At 53.3% G+C, this 23538-nt stretch overlaps 1 protein-coding gene across 1 annotated transcript in view; it reads left to right on the forward strand.

Annotated features, from left to right (window-relative positions):
- Positions 1-23538, forward strand: part of diaph3 (diaphanous-related formin 3) — a gene marked incomplete at its 3' end in the record, with an annotated part of 46352 nt that overhangs the window by 21322 nt on the left and 1492 nt on the right. Inside the window, 1 exon segment of the mRNA XM_046333881.1 lies at positions 15709-15741. Coding sequence (XP_046189837.1) covers positions 15709-15741 — 33 coding nt within the window.

The raw sequence follows: 23538 nt of genomic DNA on the forward strand, positions 1-23538 counted from the left end.
GAGGGGAACTTGTGGGTTCTGTCAGGAGGGGAACTGTGTGTGTGTGTGTTCTGTCAGGAGGGGAACTGTGTGTGTGTGTGTTCTGTCAGGAGGGGAACTATGGGTTCTATCAGGAGGGGAACTGTGTGTGTGTGTGTTCTGTCAGGAGGGGAACTGTGTGTGTGTGTGTTCTGTCAGGAGGGGAACTATGGGTTCTATCAGGAGGGGAACTGTGTGTGTGTGTGTTCTGTCAGGAGGGGAACTGTGTGTGTGTGTGTTCTGTCAGGAGGGGAACTGTGTGTTCTGTCAGGAGGGGAACTGTGTGTTCTGTCAGGAGGGGAACTGTGTGTTCTGTCAGGAGGGGAACTGTGTGTTCTGTCAGGAGGGGAACTGTGTGTTCTGTCAGGAGGGGAACTGTGTGTTCTGTCAGGAGGGGAACTGTGTGTTCTGTCAGGAGGGGAACTGTGTGTTCTGTCAGGAGGGGAACTGTGTGTTCTGTCAGGAGGGGAACTGTGTTCTGTCAGGAGGGGAACTGTGTGTTCTGTCAGGAGGGGAACTGTGTGTTCTGTCAGGAGGGGAACTGTGTGTTCTGTCAGGAGGGGAACTGTGTGTTCTGTCAGGAGGGGAACTATGGGTTCTGTCAGGAGGGGAACTATGGGTTCTGTCAGGAGGGGAACTATGGGTTCTGTCAGGAGGGGAACTATGGGTTCTGTCAGGAGGGGAACTATGGGTTCTGTCAGGAGGGGAACTATGGGTTCTGTCAGGAGGGGAACTATGGGTTCTGTCAGGAGGGGAACTATGGGTTCTGTCAGGAGGGGAACTGTGTGTTCTGTCAGGAGGGGAACTGTGTGTTCTGTCAGGAGGGGAACTGTGTGTTTCAGGAGGGGAACTGTGTGTTCTGTCAGGAGGGGAACTGTGTGTTCTGTCAGGAGGGGAACTGTGTGTTCTGTCACGAGGGGAACTGTGTGTTCTGTCAGGAGGGGAACTGTGTGTTCTGTCAGGAGGGGAACTGTGTGTTCTGTCAGGAGGGGAACTGTGTGTTCTGTCAGGAGGGGAACTGTGTGTTCTGTCAGGAGGGGAACTGTGTGTTCTGTCAGGAGGGGAACTGTGTGTTCTGTCAGGAGGGGAACTGTGTGTTCTGTCAGGAGGGGAACTGTGTGTTCTGTCAGGAGGGGAACTATGGGTTCTGTCAGGAGGGGAACTATGGGTTCTGTCAGGAGGGGAACTATGGGTTCTGTCAGGAGGGGAACTGTGTGTTCTGTCAGGAGGGGAACTGTGTGTTCTGTCAGGAGGGGAACTGTGTGTTCTGTCAGGAGGGGAACTGTGTGTTCTGTCAGGAGGGGAACTGTGTGTTCTGTCAGGAGGGGAACTGTGTGTTCTGTCAGGAGGGGAACTGTGTGTGTGTGTGTGTGTGTGTATGTGTTCTGTCAGGAGGGATATGGAAGTGAGAGAGTGTGCCATGTTTATTTATGTTGAGTGATTTGCTGTTAATGGGGCCTCGACTTCTCACATTATGAGACCTGGCTTCTCCATCTAAATCCTCTCACAGTGCAAATATAATGTGATTTAAAGAGGAAGTATGTCATGAATACAGCAGCCAGCTTTGATGAGGTGGCAGACCCAAGGGTGGATGTGGGTGTGCAGGGTTTTTCTATGTCAAAAAGGGGCTTAGGCGGGTGGAGGGGGGCTTGGCAGGCGGCACGGTCGGGGTCTTTTGGCGTCGCTGTGTTTTAGAGGCCATCATCTTGGAGGAAACACTGGCTTATAACCACAACAGTTGAAGCGTTAGAGCCAAATAAGTAGGAAGTCGGCAGGGTAGCCTAGTGGTTAGAGTGGAGTGGCGGCAGGGTAGCCTAGTGGTTAGAGTGGAGTGGCGGCAGGGTAGCCTAGTGGTTAGAGTGGAGTGGCGGCAGGGTAGCCTAGTGGTTAGAGTGGAGTGGTGGCAGGGTAGCCTAGTGGTTAGAGTGGAGTGGCGGCAGGGTAGCCTAGTGGTTAGAGTGGAGGGCGGCAGGGTAGCCTAGTGGTTAGAGTGGAGGGGCGGCAGGGTAGCCTAGTGGTTAGAGTGGAGGGGCGGCAGGGTAGCCTAGTGGTTAGAGTGGAGGGGCGGCAGGGTAGCCTAGTGGTTAGAGTGGAGGGCGGCAGGGTAGCCTAGTGGTTAGAGTGGAGGGGCGGCAGGGTAGCCTAGTGGTTAGAGTGGAGGGCGGCAGGGTAGCCTAGTGGTTAGAGTGGAGTGGCGGCAGGGTAGCCTAGTGGTTAGAGTGGAGGGGCGGCAGGTAGCCTAGTGGTTAGAGTGGAGGGCGGCAGGGTAGCCTAGTGGTTAGAGTGGAGGGCGGCAGGGTAGCCTAGTGGTTAGAGTGGAGGGGCGGCAGGGTAGCCTAGTGGTTAGAGTGGAGGGGCGGCAGGGTAGCCTAGTGGTTAGAGTGGAGGGGCGGCAGGGTAGCCTAGTGGTTGTGGAGGGGCGGCAGGGTAGCCTAGTGGTTAGAGGGAGGGGCGGCAGGGTAGCCTAGCCTAGTGGTTAGAGTGGAGGGGCGGCAGGGTAGCCTAGTGGTTAGAGTGGAGCGGCAGGGAGCCTAGTGGTTAGACTGGAAGGGTTGCAGTGGTTAGAGTGGAGGGGCTGACAGGGTACAAGAGTGGAGGGGCGGCAGGGTAGCCTAGTGGTTAGAGTGGAGGCAGGGTAGCCTAGTCATTGAAAATAAGAATTTGTTCTTAACCGACTTGCCTGGTTAAATAAAGGTAACAAATTAAATTGGGCCTGGTAGAGTGGAGGGCGGCAGGAGTGGTTAGAGTGGAGGGGCGGCAGGGTAGCCTAGTGGTTAGAGTGGAGGGGCGGCAGGGTAGCCTAGTGGTTAGAATGGAAGGGTAGCCAGTGGTTAGAGTGGAGGGGCGGCAGGGTAGCCTAGTGGTTAGAATGGAGTGGCGGCAGGGTAGCCTAGTGGTTAGAGTGGAGTGGCGGCAGGGTAGCCTAGTGGTTAGAGTGGAGTGGCGGCAGGGTAGCCTAGTGGTTAGAGCGTTGGACTAGTAACTGAAAGGTTGCAAGGGAACATGACAAGGTACAAATCTGTCGTTCTGTCCCTGAACAGGCAGTTAACCCACTGTTCCTAGGCCGTCATTGAAAATAAGAATTTGTTCTTAACCGACTTGCCTGGTTAAATAAAGGTAACAAATTAAATCTGGGCCTGGTGCCACCAAATCATGTTAGTACTGAAAGTTAGTGGTACCAGGGGAACATGTTGTCTAGAGCTCTGTCTGGGTGTGGTTTTTAATCTGCAGGGGAACATGTTAGTCTAGAGCTCTGTCTGGGTGTGGTTTTTAATCTGCAGGGGAACATGTTAGTCTAGAGCTCTGTCTGGGTGTGGTTTTTAATCTGCAGGGGAACATGTTAGTCTAGAGCTCTGTCTGGGTGTGGTTTTTAATCTGCAGGGGAACATGTTAGTCTAGAGCTCTGTCTGGGTGTGGTTTTTAATCTGCAGGGGAACATGTTAGTCTAGAGCTCTGTCTGGGTGTGGTTTTTAATCTGCAGGGGAACATGTTAGTCTAGAGCCCTGTCCATGGGTTTTTAATCTGCAGGGGAACATGTTAGTCTAGAGCCCTGTCCATGGGTTTTTAATCTGCAGGGGAACATGTTAGTCTAGAGCCCCGTTGATGGGTGTGGTTTTTAATCTGCAGGGGAACATGTTAGTCTAGAGCCCTGTCCATAGGTGTGGTTTTTAATCTGCAGGGGAACATGTTAGTCTAGAGCCCTGTCCATGGGTTTTTAATCTGCAGGGGAACATGTTAGTCTATAGCCCTGTTCATGGGTGTGGTTTTTAATCTGCAGGGGAACATGTTAGTCTAGAGCCCTGTCCATAGGTGTGGTTTTTAATCTGCAGGGGAACATGTTAGTCTAGAGCCCTGTCCATAGGTGTGGTTTTTAATCTGCAGGGGAACATGTTAGTCTAGAGCTCTGTCCATGGCTGTGGTTTTTAATCTGCAGGGGAACATGTTAGTCTAGAGCCCTGTTGATGGGTGTGGTTTTTCATCTGCAGGGGAACATGTTCGTCTAGAGCCCTGTCCATGGCTGTGGTTTTTAATCTGCTGGGTGTTGTGTTCTTCTGCCGATTGGCTGTTGGGGAAGAGAGTCATGCGTTCTGGTTGGTAGGACAAGGCTGTGTATGTTTGTTCACATGGAAGTCATTGATTTATGTTTACTTGTAGATATAGATACTGCTCCATGTGATCAAAGGGTTTTAGAGAATTTGTCAGTACGTCCAACCGGCCTCTCAACCGCAGTCCACGTGTAATGGCGTCGTGTGGGTGAACGTTTCGCTAATGTCAACGTTGTGAAGGACGTGCCACATGGCGGTGGGGTTATGGGGCATAAACTACGGACAATGAACACTTTGCATTTTATCAATGGCAATTTGTATACAGAGAGAGAGAGAGAGAGATACAGTAACAAGACTCTGAGGGTCGTTGTCCTGCCAGCCATCACCTTATGTTTCAACATGATAACGCACTACCCCGTGTAGCAAGGATCCGTACACTATTCCTGGAAGCTGAAAATGTCCCAGTTCTTCCATGGGCTGAATACTCACCAGACATGTCACCCGTTGAGCATTTTTGGGATGCTCTGGATCGATGTGTGTCTCTGTGGTTTCTCTCTCCGGTGGTTTTTCTCCGGTGGTGGTTTCTCTCTCCGGTGGTTTCTCTCTCCGGTGGTTTCTCTCTCCGGTGGTTTCTCCCGTTAACGCGGCCTCCCTCTCCGGTGGTTTCTACCTCTCTGTATCTGCAGTCTGGTTTTCTGTCTCTTTCCTCTGAGGCCCACTGTGTTACACCTTTAGGATGTGTCCCAAATGGAACCCGATGTCCTTTTATAAGTGCTCTACCAATAGGCCTCTGGTCAAAAGTAGTGCACTATATATAGTGAGTAGGCTGCCATTTGGGACAGTCTACCACTGTCTGGTCTCCTAGTTAATTGGATATAGGGAATAGGGTGCCATAGGGCTCTGGTCTGCAGTAGTGCACTATATATAGGGAATAGGGTTCTATAGGGCTCTGGTCTACAGTAGTGCACTATATATAGGGAATAGGGTTCTATAGGGCTCTGGTCTACAGTAGTGCACTATATATAGGGAATAGGGTTCTATAGGGCTCTGGTCTACAGTAGTGCACTATATATAGGGAATAGGGTTCTATAGGGCTCTGGTCTACAGTAGTGCACTATATATAGGGAATAGGGTTCTATAGGGCTCTGGTCTACAGTAGTGCACTATATATAGGGAATAGGGTTCTATAGGGCTCTGGTCTACAGTAGTGCACTATATATAGGGAATAGGGTTCTATAGGGCTCTGGTCTACAGTAGTGCACTATATATAGGGAATAGGGTTCTATAGGGCTCTGGTCTACAGTAGTGCACTATATATAGGGAATAGGGTTCTATAGGGCTCTGGTCTACAGTAGTGCACTATATATAGGGAATAGGGTTCTATAGGGCTCTGGTCTACAGTAGTGCACTATATATAGGGAATAGGGTTAGAGAGTAGTCTGTCTCCTAGTTAATTGGATATAGGGAATAGGGTTAGAGAGTAGTCTGTCTCTAGTTAATTAGATATAGGGTTAGAGAGTAGTCTGTCTCCTAGTTAATTGGATATAGGGAATAGGGTTAGAGAGTAGTCTGTCTCTAGTTAATTGGATATAGGGAATAGGGTTAGAGACTAGTCTGTCTCCTAGTTAATTGGATATAGGGAATAGGGTTAGAGACTAGTCTGTCTCCTAGTTAATTGGATATAGGGAATAGGGTTAGAGAGTAGTCTGTCTCTAGTTAATTGGATATAGGGAATAGGGTTAGAGACTAGTCTGTCTCCTAGTTAATTGGATATAGGGAATAGGGTTAGAGACTAGTCTGTCTCCTAGTTAATTGGATATAGGGAATAGGGTTAGAGAGTAGTCTGTCTCCTAGTTAATTGGATATAGGGAATAGGGTTAGAGACTAGTCTGTCTCCTAGTTAATTGGATATAGGGAATAGGGTTAGAGACTAGTCTGTCTCCTAGTTAATTGGATATAGGGAATAGGGTTAGAGAGTAGTCTGTCTCTAGTTAATTGGATATAGGGAATAGGGTTAGAGACTAGTCTGTCTCCTAGTTAATTGGATATAGGGAATAGGGTTAGAGACTAGTCTGTCTCCTAGTTAATTGGATATAGGGAATAGGGTTAGAGACTAGTCTGTCTCCTAGTTAATTGGATATAGGGAATAGGGTTAGAGAGTAGTCTGTCTCCTAGTTAATTGGATATAGGGAATAGGGTTAGAGAGTAGTCTGTCTCCTAGTTAATTGGATATAGGGAATAGGGTTAGAGAGTAGTCTGTCTCCTAGTTAATTGGATATAGGGAATAGGGTTAGAGTAGTCTGTCTCCTAGTTAATTGGATATAGGGAATAGGGTTAGAGACTAGTCTGTCTCCTAGTTAATTGGATATAGGGAATAGGGTTAGAGACTAGTCTGTCTCCTAGTTAATTGGATATAGGGAATAGGGTTAGAGACTAGTCTGTCTCCTAGTTAATTGGATATAGGGAATAGGGTTAGAGACTAGTCTGTCTCCTAGTTAATTGGATATAGGGAATAGGGTTAGAGAGTAGTCTGTCTCCTAGTTAATTGGATATAGGGAATAGGGTTAGAGACTAGTCTGTCTCCTAGTTAATTGGATATAGGGAATAGGGTTAGAGAGTAGTCTGTCTCCTAGTTAATTGGATATAGGGAATAGGGTTAGAGAGTAGTCTGTCTCCTAGTTAATTGGATATAGGGAATAGGGTTAGAGACTAGTCTGTCTCCTAGTTAATTGGATATAGGGAATAGGGTTAGAGAGTAGTCTGTCTCCTAGTTAATTGGATATAGGGAATAGGGTTAGAGAGTAGTCTGTCTCCTAGTTAATTGGATATAGGGAATAGGGTTAGAGAGTAGTCTGTCTCCTAGTTAATTGGATATAGGGAATAGGGTTAGAGACTAGTCTGTCTCCTAGTTAATTGGATATAGGGAATAGGGTTAGAGACTAGTCTGTCTCCTAGTTAATTGGATATAGGGAATAGGGTTAGAGAGTAGTCTGTCTCCTAGTTAATTGGATATAGGGAATAGGGTTAGAGACTAGTCTGTCTCCTAGTTAATTGGATATAGGGAATAGGGTTAGAGACTAGTCTGTCTCCTAGTTAATTGGATATAGGGAATAGGGTTAGAGACTAGTCTGTCTCCTAGTTAATTGGATATAGGGAATAGGGTTAGAGACTAGTCTGTCTCCTAGTTAATTGGATATAGGGAATAGGGTTAGAGAGTAGTCTGTCTCCTAGTTAATTGGATATAGGGAATAGGGTTAGAGAGTAGTCTGTCTCCTAGTTAATTGGATATAGGGAATAGGGTTAGAGAGTAGTCTGTCTCCTAGTTAATTGGATATAGGGAATAGGGTTAGAGACTAGTCTGTCTCCTAGTTAATTGGATATAGGGAATAGGGTTAGAGAGTAGTCTGTCTCCTAGTTAATTGGATATAGGGAATAGGGTTAGAGACTAGTCTGTCTCCTAGTTAATTGGATATAGGGAATAGGGTTAGAGAGTAGTCTGTCTCCTAGTTAATTGGATATAGGGAATAGGGTTAGAGACTAGTCTGTCTCCTAGTTAATTGGATATAGGGAATAGGGTTAGAGAGTAGTCTGTCTCCTAGTTAATTGGATATAGGGAATAGGGTTAGAGACTAGTCTGTCTCCTAGTTAATTGGATATAGGGAATAGGGTTAGAGACTAGTCTGTCTCCTAGTTAATTGGATATAGGGAATAGGGTTAGAGACTAGTCTGTCTCCTAGTTAATTGGATATAGGGAATAGGGTTAGAGACTAGTCTGTCTCCTAGTTAATTGGATATAGGGAATAGGGTTAGAGACTAGTCTGTCTCCTAGTTAATTGGATATAGGGAATAGGGTTAGAGAGTAGTCTGTCTCCTAGTTAATTGGATATAGGGAATAGGGTTAGAGAGTAGTCTGTCTCCTAGTTAATTGGATATAGGGAATAGGGTTAGAGACTAGTCTGTCTCCTAGTTAATTGGATATAGGGAATAGGGTTAGAGAGTAGTCTGTCTCCTAGTTAATTGGATATAGGGAATAGGGTTAGAGACTAGTCTGTCTCCTAGTTAATTGGATATAGGGAATAGGGTTAGAGAGTAGTCTGTCTCCTAGTTAATTGGATATAGGGAATAGGGTTAGAGACTAGTCTGTCTCCTAGTTAATTGGATATAGGGAATAGGGTTAGAGAGTAGTCTGTCTCCTAGTTAATTGGATATAGGGAATAGGGTTAGAGAGTAGTCTGTCTCCTAGTTAATTGGATATAGGGAATAGGGTTAGAGACTAGTCTGTCTCCTAGTTAATTGGATATAGGGAATAGGGTTAGAGAGTAGTCTGTCTCCTAGTTAATTGGATATAGGGAATAGGGTTAGAGACTAGTCTGTCTCCTAGTTAATTGGATATAGGGAATAGGGTTAGAGAGTAGTCTGTCTCCTAGTTAATTGGATATAGGGAATAGGGTTAGAGAGTAGTCTGTCTCCTAGTTAATTGGATATAGGGAATAGGGTTAGAGACTAGTCTGTCTCCTAGTTAATTGGATATAGGGAATAGGGTTAGAGAGTAGTCTGTCTCCTAGTTAATTGGATATAGGGAATAGGGTTAGAGACTAGTCTGTCTCCTAGTTAATTGGATATAGGGAATAGGGTTAGAGACTAGTCTGTCTCCTAGTTAATTGGATATAGGGAATAGGGTTAGAGAGTAGTCTGTCTCCTAGTTAATTGGATATAGGGAATAGGGTTAGAGAGTAGTCTGTCTCCTAGTTAATTGGATATAGGGAATAGGGTTAGAGAGTAGTCTGTCTCCTAGTTAATTGGATATAGGGAATAGGGTTAGAGACTAGTCTGTCTCCTAGTTAATTGGATATAGGGAATAGGGTTAGAGACTAGTCTGTCTCCTAGTTAATTGGATATAGGGAATAGGGTTAGAGAATAGTCTGTCTCCTAGTTAATTGGATATAGGGAATAGGGTTAGAGAGTAGTCTGTCTCCTAGTTAATTGGATATAGGGAATAGGGTTAGAGAGTAGTCTGTCTCCTAGTTAATTGGATATAGGGAATAGGGTTAGAGACTAGTCTGTCTCCTAGTTAATTGGATATAGGGAATAGGGTTAGAGACTAGTCTGTCTCCTAGTTAATTGGATATAGGGAATAGGGTTAGAGAGTAGTCTGTCTCCTAGTTAATTGGATATAGGGAATAGGGTTAGAGACTAGTCTGTCTCCTAGTTAATTGGATATAGGGAATAGGGTTAGAGACTAGTCTGTCTCCTAGTTAATTGGATATAGGGAATAGGGTTAGAGAGTAGTCTGTCTCCTAGTTAATTGGATACCTGCGTTTCTCTGTCTTGTTTATTATGATTTCATGTTTCCCTCTGTGGTTTTTGTTGTTTCTTGGAAGTTCAGCAGGTTTAATCTAATTTGGACTGATGATCAGGCTGCCGAGGCATCGGTCCTGCTGGCTACCTGCAATGTGTATTGTTATTCTCCCCCCCCCCCATGCTCTCTCAAAGCTGAACTAACTGGGCGAATAACAACTGTGTTCTTTCTATCACAGTGGGGAGGGAACGTTGGAGTTGCAATGTTGACCTTTCGGAATAAGTGATTGGAGGATGGTGGTTGGTGGATGGTGGTTGGTGGATGGTGGTTGGAGGATGGTGGTTGGAGGATGGTGGTTGGAGGATGGTGGTTGGAGGATGGTGGTTGGAGGATGGTGGTTGGTGGTTGGAGGATGGTGGTTGGAGGATGGTGGTTGGTGGTTGGAGGATGGTGGTTGGAGGATGGTGGTTGGAGGATGGTGGTTGGAGGATGGTGGTTGGAGGATGGTGGTTGGAGGATGGTGGTTGGAGGATGGTGGTTGGAGGATGGTGGTTGAAGGATGGTGGTTGGCGGATATTGTCGGGGCCGTCATAATTTGAAATAACGTGTAACCCATGTTTTATCGAAAATAAAAATAACCAGTCACATAACCGTTAAATTATTATGATATATTTCCGGGATGAGACTCTCTAGAATGTAATTTGACCAGGGACCATTGGGACCTGTTTTATACAGGGAGCAGCTTTAGTTTGCAATGCCAGCAGCAGTCCCTAGATGGGAGACCAGATGCTGCTGGAAGTGGTGTTGGAGGGCCAGTTGGAGGCACTGTTTCCTCTGGTCTAAAATTAATAATTGAAAATATGCCCCAGAGCAGTGAATTGGGGACATTGCCCTGTGTAGGGTGCCGTCTTTTAGATGGGACGTTAAACGGGTGTCCTGACTCTCTCAGGTCATTAGTCTGATCTGTTAGTTCTTCACTCAACAGGTTTTATACCCTCTGGTCAGAAGTGGGCGTAACCTCCTTTAGGGCAGTTCTCTGGGCGTAACCCCCTTTAGGGCAGTTCACTGGGCGTAACCTCCTTTAGGGCAGTTCTCTGGGCGTAACCTCCTTTAGGGCAGTTCTCTGGGCGTAACCTCCTTTAGGGCAGTTCTCTGGGCGTAACCTCCTTTAGGGCAGTTCTCTGGGCGTAACCTCCTTTAGGGCAGTTCTCTGGGCGTAACCGCCTTTAGGGCAGTTCTCTGGGCGTAACCGCCTTTAGGGCAGTTCTCTGGGCGTAACCGCCTTTAGGGCAGTTCTCTGGGCGTAACCGCCTTTAGGGCAGTTCTCTGGGCGTAACCGCCTTTAGGGCAGTTCTCTGGGCGTAACCGCCTTTAGGGCAGTTCTCTGGGTGTAACCGCCTTTAGGGCAGTTCTCTGGGTGTAACCGCCTTTAGGGCAGTTCTCTGGGTGTAACCGCATTTTAGGGCAGTTCTCTGGGTGTAACGCCTTTAGGGCAGTTCTCAATGTAACCGCCTTTAGGGCAGTTCTCTGGGTGTAACCGCCTTTAGGGCAGTTCTCTGGGTGTAACCGCCTTTAGGGCAGTTCTCTGGGTGTAACCGCCTTTAGGGCAGTTCTCTGGGCGTACCACGTTAAGGGCAAGAGTCTAGATTTGACTGAAATCCAATTTTAGACAACTAACTTCACATTTCATCTTTACCAAAACATTCTCTTTGATTTGGACATTTTCCACACAACGTACAGTCACAATGTTTTCGTAATAACGTCATCTATTAACCTTTAATAACAAAACAAAAACGACATACATTCTCATATTCCATCTATCGTCATGACCACCATATGACATACATTCTCATATTCCATCTATCGTCATGACGACCAAATGACATACATTCTCATATTCCATCTATCGTCATGACCACCATATGACATACATTCTCATATTCCATCTATCGTCATGACGACCAAATGACATACATTCTCATATTCCATCTATCGTCATGACGACCAAATGACATACATTCTCATATTCCATCTATCGTCATGACCCTGGCCTCGTTCTGGAACCCTGGCCTCGTTCTGGAACCCTGGCCTCGTTCTGGAACCCTGGCCTCGTTCTGGAACCCTGGCCTCGTTCTGGAACCCTGGCCTCGTTCTGGAACCCTGGCCTCGTTCTGGAACCCTGGCCTCGTTCTGGAACCCTGGCCTCGTTCTGGAACCCTGGCCTCGTTCTGGAACCCTGGCCTCGTTCTGGAACCCTGGCCTCGTTCTGGAACCCTGGCCTCGTTCTGGAACCCTGGCCTCGTTCTGGAACCCTGGCCTCGTTCTGGAACCCTGGCCTCGTTCTGGAACCCTGGCCTCGTTCTGGAACCCTGGCCTCGTAACTCTGGCCTCGTAACTCTGGCCTCGTAACTCTGGCCTCGTAACTCTGGCCTCGTAACTCTGGCCTCGTAACTCTGGCCTCGTAACTCTGGCCTCGTAACTCTGGCCTCGTTCTGGAACTCTGGCCTCGTTCTGGAACTCTCTTTCTGGAACTCTCTTTCTGGAACTGTAGAAAACTGACGTTATGATTTGACATCGTATTTTTCAGAGTTCTTAGATTTCTTGAAAGCACCATTTTTAAGTCATGGTATACTTCGCCAGTTCATATCTATGTGAAGTCGGCTGTACAACTGACTAGGTATCTCCCTTTCAGATATCAACATGGGGCTGTGGGCCAAAACACGTTGGGAACCCCGTGACCTAAACCTACATAGCTGCATCCTTATCATGGTCACTAAACATACATTAATCATGTCATTTCACATATGCGTAGGGCAAGCCTCACGATCTCTCAATATTGGCCTCCAATAATTGGATGTTTGAGTAATGTCAAATATAATGGGAGCTATAGCTGACCAGTACGAGTGATTTTTAGGTTTTGATATCACGGATGGGATGGTCAAACATCCATATCTTTGTCTGGGAATTTGAGAGTGGTTCTGATTCTTATTGTTTCAACTACTGATTGGTTCCCTTCAAGCCTCTCTATGATATGATTGGTTCCCTTCAAGCCTCTCTATGATATGATTGGTTCCCTTCAAGCCTCTCTATGATATGATTGGTTCCCTTCAAGCCTCTATGATCTGATTGGTTCCATTCAAGCCTCTCTATGATCTGATAGAGCCTCTTGTGTATAATAGGAGAGTATTCGGGAATATTTCCAAACCACTTTGAAAGCTGCCCAGTTGGACTTTCTGTCTCGTCAGTAGTTTAACTTTCTAATTATGGACCAACTTTGGGACCAAGAGGAAGCTTTGATGACGAAGTGTAGTAGTTGACGACAAAAGCTGTCAGAACTTGAAGCGATTGCGTACACTTTTTTTTTTTTTCACGTGATGGTTATTTGCGTCTAGCAAATTCTGAAAACCCTGTGTCGAGTCGATCGTTGACAAAAAACGACATTGAATGCATAATTGCTGTCAAAACTTGCCTTGGGTCTTTTTTTTTTTTTAGTGGTTCTGAAATGGGTCTTGCTTGGGCGGAGCTACGGTAAGCTTCCCAAACAGCACCCTATTCTGGTCAGAAGTAGTGCACTATGTAGGGGGAGTCGGGTACCATTGAGGACACTGCCACTGCGTTGTGCTGCAGTGTGTCTTTGCAAATTGTCAGGTTCTGAAGCTGGAGTTAGAAACTACTCCTTCCTTTTTTAGGTTCAATAATTATGCATCCAATTATCCTGTCATATGTATATATGCGCATATTTCTTCCTCAACTCGCTGGGCTAATCGTTGAATTGATCTGAGGGAGAGAAATATGTTACATTTGGGTACTGCCTCTCTGCCTGGCTTGGCAGAGTTTTTTTTAATCTATCCCTCCCTCCTTCTTTCCTCTCTCTGTCTCTCTCTGTCTCTCTCTGTCTCTCTCTGTCTCTCTCTGTCTCTCTCTGTCTCTCTCTGTCTCTCTCTGTCTCTCTCTCTGTCTCTCTCTCTGTCTCTCTCTGTCTCTCTCTCTCTGTGTCTCTCTGTCTATGTCTTTCTCTCTCTCTCTCTCTCTCTCTCTCTCTCTCTCTCTCTCTCTCTCTCTCTCTCTCTCTCTCTCTCTCTCTCTCTCTCTCTCTCTCTCTCTCTCTGTCTCTCTCTGTCTCTCTCTGTCTCTCTGTCTCTCTGTCTCTCTGTCTCTCGCTCTCTCGCTCTCGCTCTTTAGTTTGTGAGAGGTAGTTTGTTTCCAAATGGAAAGTTGTGAAATGTTAATCCTAGCAAGTCATTAGCGTTCTGCGTTGACAGGTTGACATGTTTTATGCTCTGCCTGGTGGATGTTATGGTAATTATAGGACTGATGTATTGATTGAGGCTTCTGGTTTCTCCTGCGTAGCTCAGCTCCTCTTGCTGTAGCACGAGGTGACCATAGTAACCATAGTAACCTTGGTTCCCCTTGTCAATATGTTCATGCACAGATGGAAGTTGTTGATTGGTTCCAGTCTTTTAAACATGTAACATTTTTTTTACAGTGTCCGTGGTCGTTTAAAAAAACCCCCAAAACTCCTCCGTTTTGGAATGGTTGTTAATGAGTCGATGGTCTTGGGTAGGATATATCCTCTTGGGTGTATATATATATATATAGGGTATATGGATATCCTCTTGGGTATATATATATATTGGGTATATATATAGGGTATATGGATATCCTCTTGGGTATATATATTATATATATATATAGGGTATATGGATATCCTCTTGGGTATATATATTATATAGGGTATATGGATATCCTCGTCTCTACATGTGTGGGCCTGTCTGTCTCATTCCAGACTCCACTCAAAATGAGATGAAGTGCAACTGAAGACCCAGGGGTTAAATCAAACAGGATTTTAACAGCGGAACAGAGTTTTTATTTATTTTGTATACCAGTTAGTTTGCGTCTGTTCTTTCTGTACGAGAACCCATTTCCCTTGCCTCAATTAGTTGATTGTATTTTGAGTAAAAGCCAAGAGGATGAACATTGTGAACAATAGGATTAGTCTTAAGATTGCCTGATTTTTCTATATAGCACACCAGAGGCTAGGTCTCTGTAGCACACTAGCATAGTCTAAACCCTGAGCACAGTCCTGACAATTGGCGTTAAGGAGTTTTGAATTCCGTCTGTGTTCTCTTTCCCCACGAGGAGAATATGACTCTAGCGTTTACACTCTGCAGGGCCCAGTGAGAAATCAGGGTTTAACCTAGCGGAGAATGTCCTCTGTGCTAACAGCAGCCATGTAATAGAGCTCTGCATTTACATGCCTTATTCATCCTACAAACTGGGTTCAAGATTAATGCTCTGGAGCCCTGGTGGATGTTTCTCTAGTTTTTACTTTTACTCTTTAACAGCTTTTTGTCGTCTACTTAAAAAAAAGATGCTTTTTTGTAAACAACTTACAATTACAGGTGTTCCCTAGGGCTCGGTTGTTGGCCCTCTCCTGTTCTCTCTCTGGTGTTCCCCAGGGCTCGGTTGTTGGCCCTCTCCTATTCTCTCTCTGGTGTTCCCCAGGGCTCGGTTGTTGGCCCTCTCCTGTTCTCTCTCTGGTGTTACCCAGGGCTCGGTTGTTGGCCCTCTCCTGTTCTCTCTCTGGTGTTCCCCAGGGCTCGGTTAACTCAGCACCGTGCTGTTAATGATCATCGTATTAATTAACTCAGCCCCGTGCTGTTAATGATCATCGTATTAATTAACTCAGCCCCGTGCTGTTAATGATCATCGTATTAATTAACTCAGCCCCGTGCTGTTAATGATCATCGTATTAATTAACTCAGCACCGTGCTGTTAATGATCATCGTATTAATTAACTCAGCACCGTGCTGTTAATGATCATCGTATTAATTAACTCAGCACCGTGCTGTTAATGATCATCGTATTAATTAACTCAGCACCGTGCTGTTAATGATCATCGTATTAATTAACTCAGCACCGTGCTGTTAATGATCATCGTATTAATTAACTCAGCACCGTGCTGTTAATGATCATCGTATTAATTAACTCAGCACCGTGCTGTTAATGATCATCGTATTAATTAACTCAGCACCGTGCTGTTAATGATCATCGTATTAATTAACTCAGCACCGTGCTGTTAATGATCATCGTATTAATTAACTCAGCACCGTGCTGTTAATGATCATCGTATTAATTAACTCGGCAAACATGTTGTTTATTTAAATGTTGTCCTCACCTTGAGTTGATTGCTCTGAAAACTGAAATGATACGCACTTTTGACTTGATTGATTTATTTTGACCCTAGATATTTATTTTGTATTTAGTTTTTTTCTTCTTCAGCGTGTATATAATAGTTTCATATCCTGATATTTGTTTATTTTTCTGCCCCCCCCCCACCTCTAGCATTTACAGGTTAAAAACATGAAGGATGATATGGTAAGACCTATTTCTCTCTTTCAGATTTCAGTCTCCTGTTTGCCTCTCCCTCTTCCCTACTCTCTCTGTCACCTTGTCTGTTCTATCGAACATAACCCTCATTCTTTTCCTTCTCTTTCTTTACTAATGGCATGTTTGTTCAGTTTCCAGACGACAGTAGTGATGCTCCCATTACCAGACTAACATCGGAGGCTCACGAACCCACATTTCTCTCTGTTAACAACATGTGGTGTGTTTCTACAGTATGTCTCCGGTAACGAGCAGTATGCTTCCTGACTCTCTGCAGTGCATTCTTCCCCGCCTGCCTGCTTCTAGCCGCGTCTCTCCCACGCCCGCGTCTCTCTCTCTCCCGCCCGCCCGTGTCTCTCTCTCTCTCTCCCGACCGCGTCTCTCTCTTTCTCCCGCCCGCGTCTCTCTCTCTCTCTCCCGCCCGCGTCTCTCTCTCTCTCCCGACCGCGTCTCTCTCTCTCTCCCGCCCGCGTCTCTCTCTCTCTCCCGCCCGTGTCTCTCTCTCTCTCCCGCCCGTGTCTCTCTCTCTCTCTCCCGCCCGTGTCTCTCTCTCTCTCTCCCGCCCGTGTCTCTCTCTCCCGCCCGTGTCTCTCTCTCTCTCTCCCGCCCGCGTCTCTCTCTCTCTCTCCCGCCCGCGTCTCTCTCTCTCCCGCCCGCGTCTCTCTCTCTCTCCGCCCGCGTCTCTCTCTCCCGCCCGCGTCTCTCTCTTTCTCCCGCCCGCGTCTCTCTCTCTCCCGCCCGCGTCTCTCTCTCTCCCGCCCGCGTCTCTCTCTCTCCCGCCCGCGTCTCTCTCTCCCGCCCGCGTCTCTCTCTCTCCCGCCCGCGTCTCTCTCCCGCCCGCGTCTCTCTCTCTCTCCCGCCCGCGTCTCTCTCTCTCTCTCTCCCGCCCGCGTCTCTCTCTCTCTCTCCCGCCCGCGTCTCTCTCTCTCTCTCTCCCGCCCGCGTCTCTCTCTCTCCCGCCCGCGTCTCTCTCTCTCCCGCCCGCGTCTCTCTCTCCCGCCCGCGTCTCTCTCTCTCCCGCCCGCGTCTCTCTCTCTCGCCCGCGTCTCTCTCTCTCCCGCCCGCATCTCTCTCTCTCCCGCCCGCGTCTCTCTCTCTCCCGCCCGCGTCTCTCTCTCTCCCGCCCGCGTCTCTCTCTCTCCCGCCCGCGTCTCTCTCTCTCCCGCCCGCGTCTCTCTCTCTCCCGCCCGCGTCTCTCTCTCTCCCGCCCGCGTCTCTCTCTCTCCCGCCCGCGTCTCTCTCTCTCCCGCCCGCGTCTCTCTCTCTCCCGCCCGCGTCTCTCTCTCTCTCGCCCGCGTCTCTCTCTCTCGCCCGCGTCTCTCTCTCTCTCTCCCGCCCGCGTCTCTCTCTCTCTCCCGCCCGCGTCTCTCTCTCTCTCCCGCCCGCGTCTCTCTCTCTCCCGCCCGCGTCTCTCTCTCCCGCCCGCGTCTCTCTCTCCCGCCCGCGTCTCTCTCTCTCCCGCCCGCGTCTCTCTCGCCCGCCCGCGTCTCTCTCTCTCCCGCCCGTCTCGTCTCTCCCGCCCGCGTCTCTCTCTCCCGCCCGCGTCTCTCTCTCTCTCCCGCCCGCGTCTCTCTCTCTCCCCCGCGTCTCTCTCTCCCGCCCGCGTCTCTCTCTCTCCCGCCCCGTCGTCTCGTCTCTCTCCCGCCCGCGTCTCTCTCTCTCCCGCCCGTCGTCTCTCTCCCGCCCGCGTCTCTCTCTCTCCCGCCCGCGTCTCTCTCTCTCCCGCCCGCGTCTCTCTCTCTCCCGCCCGCGTCTCTCTCTCCCGCCCGCGTCTCTCTCTCCCGCCCGCGTCTCTCTCTCTCCCGCCCGCGTCTCTCTCTCCCGCCCGCGTCTCTCTCCCGCCCGCGTCTCTCTCTCCCGCCCGCGTCTCTCTCTCTCCCGCCCGCGTCTCTCTCTCTCCCGCCCGCGTCTCTCTCTCTCCCGCCGCGTCTCTCTCTCTCTCCCGCCCGCGTCTCTCTCTCTCCCGCCCCGTCGTCTCTCTCTCCCGCCCGCGTCTCTCTCTCTCCCGCCCGCGTCTCTCTCTCTCTCCCGCCCGCGTCTCTCTCTCCCGCCCGCGTCTCTCTCTCTCCCGCCCGCGTCTCTCTCTCTCTCTCCCGCCCGCGTCTCTCTCTCTCTCCCGCCCGCGTCTCTCTCTCTCTCCCGCCCGCGTCTCTCTCTCTCTCCCGCGCGTCTCTCTCTCTCCCGCCCGCGTCTCTCTCTCTCTCCCGCCCGCGTCTCTCTCTCCCGCCCGCGTCTCTCTCTCTCCCGCCCGCGTCTCTCTCTCTCCTCTCCCGCCCGCGTGCTCTTCTCTCTCCCGCCCGCGTCTCTCTCTCTCAAACCGCGTCTCTCTCTTCCCGCCCGATCTCTCTCTCTCCGCCCGCGTCTCTCTCTCTCCCGCCCGCGTCTCTCTCTCTCCCGCCCGCGTCTCTCTCTCCCGCCCGCGTCTCTCTCTCTCTAACGTCTCTCTCTCTCTCCCGCCCGCGTCTCTCTCTCTCCCGCCCGCGTCTCTCTCTCTCTCCCGCCCGTCGTCTCTCTCTCTCCCGCCCGCGTCTCTCTCTCTCTCCCGCCCGCGTCTCTCTCTCCCGCCCGCGTCTCTCTCTCTCTCCCGCCCGCGTCTCTCTCTCTCTCTCTCCCCGCGTCTCTCTCTCTCTCTCCCGCCCGCGTCTCTCTCTCTCTCTCTCCCGCCCCGTCTCTCTCTCTCCCGCCCGCGTCTCTCTCTCCCGCCCGCGTCTCTCTCTCCCGCCCGCGTCTCTCTCTCTCCCGCCCGCGTCTCTCTCTCTCCCGCCCGCGTCTCTCTCTCTCCGCCCCGTCTCTCTCTCCCGCCCGCGTCTCTCTCTCTCCGCCCGCGTCTTCTCTCTCCCGCCCGCGTCTCTCTCTCTCCCGCCCGCGTCTCTCTCTCCCGCCCGCGTTAATTCTCCCGCCCGCGTCTCTCTCTCTCCCGCCCGCGTCTCTCTCTCTCCCGCCCGCGTCTCTCTCTCTCTCCCGCCCCGTATTCTTCTCTCCCGCCCGCGTCTGTTCTCTCTCCCGCCCGCGTCTCTCTCTCTCTCCCGCCCCGTCTCTCTCTCTCCCGCCCGCGTCTCTCTCTCTCCCGCCCCGCGTCTCTCTCTCTCCCGCCCGTCTCTCTGCGTCTCTCTCTCTCCCGCCCGCGTCTCTCTCTCTCCCCGCCCGCTCTCTCTCTCCCGCCCGCGTCTCTCTCTCTCCCGTCTCTCTCTCTCCCCCGCGTCTCTCTCTCCCGCCCGCGTCTCTCTCTCTCCCGCCCGCGTCTCTCTCTCTCCCGCCCGCGTCTCTCTCTCTCCCGCCCGCGTCTCTCTCTCTCCCGCCCGCGTCTCTCTCTTAACGCGTCTCTCTCTCTCCCGCCCGCGTTCTCTCTCTCCCGCCCGCGTCTCTTCTCTCCCGCCCGCGTCTGTCTCTCTCCCGCCCGCGTCTCTCTCTCTCCCGCCAGCGTCTCTCTCTCTCCCGCCCGCGTCTCTCTCTCTCGCCCGCGTCTCTCTCTCTCTCTCCCGCCCGCGTCTCTCTCTCTCCCGCCCGCGTCTCTCTCTCTCTCCCGCCCGCGTCTCTCTCTCTCCCGCCCGCGTCTCTCTCTCTCTCCCGCCCGCGTCTCTCTCTCTCCCGCCCGCGTCTCTCTCTCTCCCGCCCGCGTCTCTCTCCCGCCCGCGTCTCTCTCTCCCGCCCGCGTCTCTCTCTCTCTCTCCCGCCCGCGTCTCTCTCTCTCTCTCTCTCTCTCTCCCGCCCGTCTCTCTCTCTCTCCCGCCCGTCTCTCTCTCTCTCTCCCGCCCGCGTCTCTCTCTCTCTCTCCCCCCGCGTCTCTCTCTCTCTCTCTCCCGCCCGCGTCTCTCTCTCTCTCTCTCCCGCCCGCGTCTCTCTCTCTCTTCTCCCGCCCGCGTCTCTCTCTCTTAATCTCTCTCTCCCGCCCGTCGTCTCTCTCTCTCCCGCCCGCGTCTCTCTCTCTCCCGCCCGCGTCTCTCTCTCTCCCGCCCGCGTCTCTCTCTCTCCCGCCCGCGTCTCTCTCTCTCCGCCCGCGTCTCTCTCTCTCCCGCCCCGCGTCTCTCTCTCTCCCGCCGCGTCTCTCTCTCCCGCCCGCGTCTCTCTCTCTCCCGCCCGCGTCTCTCTCTCCCGCCCGCGTCTCTCTCGTCCGCGTCTCTCTCCGCCCCGCGTCTCTCTCTCTCCCGCCCGCGTCTCTCTCCCGCCCGCGTCTCTCTCTCTCCCGCCCGCGTCTCTCTCTCTCTCCCGCCCGCGTCTCTCTCTCTCTCCCGCCCGCGTCTCTCTCTCTCTCCCGCCCGCGTCTCTCTCTCTCTCTCTCCCGCCCGCGTCTCTCTCTCTCTCTCTCCCGCCCGCGTCTCTCTCTCTCTCTCCCGCCCGCGTCTCTCTCTCTCCCGCCCGCCCTCCCGTCTCTCTCTCTCCCGCCCGCGTCTCTCTCTCTCTCCCGCCCCCGCGTCTCTCTCTCCCGCCCGCGTCTCTCTCTCTCCCGCCCGCGTCTCTCTCTCTCCCGCCCGCGTCTCTCTCTCCCGCCCGCGTCTCTCTCTCTCCCGCCCGCGTCTCTCTCTCTCCCGCCCGCGTCTCTCTCTCTCCCGCCCGCGTCTCTCTCTCTCCCGCCCGCGTCTCTCTCTCCCGCCCGCGTCTCTCTCTCTCCCGCCCGCGTCTCTCTCTCTCCCGCCCGCGTCTCTCTCTCTCCGCCGCGTCTCTCTCTCCCGCCCGCGTCTCTCTCTCTCCCGCCCGCGTCTCTCTCTCTCTCCCGCCCGCGTCTCTCTCTCCCGCCCGCGTCTCTCTCTCTCCCGCCCGCGTCTCTCTCTCTCCCGCCCGCGTCTCTCTCCCGCCCGCGTCTCTCTCTCTCTCGCCCGCGTCTCTCTCTCGCCCGCGTCTCTCTCTCTCTCCCGCCCGTCTCTCTCTCTCTCTCCCGCCCGCGTCTCTCTCTCTCTCCCGCCCGCGTCTCTCTCTCTCCCGCCCGCGTCTCTCTCTCTCTCCCGCCCGCGTCTCTCTCTCTCCCGCCCGCGTCTCTCTCTCTCCCGCCCGCGTCTCTCTCTCTCCCGCCCGCGTCTCTCTCTCGCCCGCCCGCGTCTCTCTCTCCCGCCCGCGTCTCTCTCTCTCCCGCCCGCGTCTCTCTCTCTCCCGCCCGCGTCTCTCTCTCTCCCGCCCGCGTCTCTCTCTCCCGCCCGCGTCTCTCTCTCTCCCGCCCGCGTCTCTCTCCCGCCCGCGTCTCTCTCTCTCCCGCCCGCGTCTCTCTCTCTCCCGCCCGCGTCTCTCTCTCTCCCGCCCGCGTCTCTCTCTCCCGCCCGCGTCTCTCTCTCTCCCGCCCGCGTCTCTCTCTCTCCCGCCCGCGTCTCTCTCTCTCCCGCCCGCGTCTCTCTCTCTCCCGCCCGCGTCTCTCTCTCTCCCGCCCGCGTCTCTCTCTCTCCCCCCGCGTCTCTCTCCCGCCCGCGTCTCTCTCTCTCTCCCGCCCGCGTCTCTCTCTCTCTCCCGCCCGCGTCTCTCTCTCTCTCCCTCCCGCGCGTCTCTCTCTCCCGCCCGCGTCTCTCTCTCTCGTCTCTCTCCCCGCCCGCGTCTCTCTCTCCGCCCGCCCGCGTCTCTCTCTCTCCCGTCCGCCCGCGTCTCTCTCTCTCCCGTCCGCCCGCGTCTCTCTCTCCCGTCCGCCGCGTCTCTCTCTCTCTCCCGTCCGCCCGTCTCTCTCTCTCCCGTCCGCCCGCGTCTCTCTCTCTCCCGTCCCCGCGTCTCTCTCTCCCGTCCGCCCGCGTCTCTCTCCCGTCCGCCCGCGTCTCTCTCTCTCCCGTCCGCCCGCGTCTCTCTCTCCCGTCCGCCCGCGTCTCTCTCTCCCGTCCGCCCCGCGTCTCTCTCTCCCGTCCGCCCGCGTCTCTCTCTCCCGTCCGCCCGCGTCTCTCTCTCTCCCGTCCGCCCGCGTCTCTCTCCCGTCCGCCCGCGTCTCTCTCCCGTCCGCCCGCGTCTCTCTCTCCCGTCCGCCCGCGTCTCTCTCCCGCCCGCGTCTCTCTCCCGCCCGCGTCTCTCTCCCGCCCGCGTCTCTCTCCCGCCCGCGTCTCTCTCCCGCCCGCGTCTCTCTCCCGCCCGCGTCTCTCCCGCCCGCGTCTCTCCCGCCGCGTCTCTCTCCCGCCCGCGTCTCTCTCCCGCCCGCGTCTCTCTCCCGCCCGCGTCTCTCTCCCGCCCGCGTCTCTCTCCCGCCCGCGTCTCTCTCCCGCCCGCGTCTCTCTCCCGCCCGCGTCTCTCTCCCGCCCGCGTCTCTCTCCCGCCCGCGTCTCTCTCCCGCCCGCGTCTCTCCCGCCCGCGTCTCTCTCCCGCCCGCGTCTCTCTCCCGCCCGCGTCTCTCTCCCGCCCGCGTCTCTCTCCCGCCCGCGTCTCTCTCCCGCCCGCGTCTCTCTCCCGCCCGCGTCTCTCTCCCGCCCGCGTCTCTCTCCCGCCCGCGTCTCTCTCCTCCCGCGTCTCTCTCCCGCCCGCGTCTCTCTCCCGCCCGCGTCTCTCTCCCGCCCGCGTCTCTCTCCCGCCCGCGTCTCTCTCCCGCCCGCGTCTCTCTCTCTCTCTCCCGCCCGCGTCTCTCTCTCTCTCTCCCGCCCGCGTCTCTCTCTCTCTCCCGCCCGCGTCTCTCTCTCTCTCCCGCCCGCGTCTCTCTCTCTCCCGCCCGCGTCTCTCTCTCCTCCCGCGTCTCTCTCCCGCCCGCGTCTCTCCCCGCCCGCGTCTCTCTCTCTCCCGCCCGCGTCTCTCTCTCTCTCCGCCCGCGTCTCTCTCTCCCGCCCGCGTCTCTCTCTCTCTCCCGCCCGCGTCTCTCTCTCTCTCCCGCCCGCGTCTCTCTCTCTCCCGCCCGCGTCTCTCTCTCTCTCCCGCCCGCGTCTCTCTCTCCCGCCCGCGTCTCTCTCTCTCCCGTCCGCCCGCGTCTCTCTCTCTCCCGTCCGCCCGCGTCTCTCTCTCTCCCGTCCGCCCGCGTCTCTCTCTCTCCCGTCCGCCCGCGTCTCTCTCTCTCCCGTCCGCCCGCGTCTCTCTCTCTCCCGTCCGCCCGCGTCTCTCTCTCTCCCGTCCGCCCGCGTCTCTCTCTCTCCCGTCCGCCCGCGTCTCTCTCTCTCCCGTCCGCCCGCGTCTCTCTCTCTCCCGTCCGCCCGCGTCTCTCTCTCTCCCGTCCGCCCGCCCGCCCGCGTCTCTCTCTCTCCCGTCCGCCCGCCCGCCCGCGTCTCTCTCTCTCGCCCGTCCGCCCGCCCGCCCGCGTCTCTCTCTCTCGCCCGCCCGCGTCTCTCTCTCTCTCCCGCCCGCGTCTCTCTCTCTCCCGCCCGCGTCTCTCTCTCTCTCCCGCCCGCGTCTCTCTCTCTCCCGCCCGCGTCTCTCTCTCTCTCCCGCCCGCGTCTCTCTCTCTCTCTCCCGCCCGCGTCTCTCTCTCTCCCGCCTGCCCGCGTCTCTCTCTCTCCCCCCTGCGTCTCTCTCTCCCCCCTGCGTCTCTCTCTCTCCCCCCGTCTCTCTCTCCCCCCTGCGTCTCTCTCTCCCCCCTGCCTGCTATGTCATTTCCATTGACCAGCGTCTAACAGAGTGCATATGGTGTCTGTCAGGGAAATGCAGATCAGTGAGTGTGAAGCCTGACAGTGGAGTGGACCCTTCCCATATCATGTCCTGTTCAAATGGCACCCTATTCCCTATGTAGTGCCCTACTTTTGACTCTAGGCTCATAGTAAGGCTCTGGTCCAAAAGTCGCGCACTACAGTATTCAGGTAATAGGGTGCCGTTTGGGAAGCAACCCGAGGAAAACTAAATGATTGTACATGAACAGCTGCTCTTGACAGCGAAGACAATTTAAAACGATGAAGATGTCAACTCCCCGTGTAG

Source organism: Oncorhynchus gorbuscha, unplaced genomic scaffold (assembly GCF_021184085.1).
Source record: "Oncorhynchus gorbuscha isolate QuinsamMale2020 ecotype Even-year unplaced genomic scaffold, OgorEven_v1.0 Un_scaffold_544, whole genome shotgun sequence".
Classification (NCBI taxonomy): domain Eukaryota; kingdom Metazoa; phylum Chordata; class Actinopteri; order Salmoniformes; family Salmonidae; genus Oncorhynchus; species Oncorhynchus gorbuscha.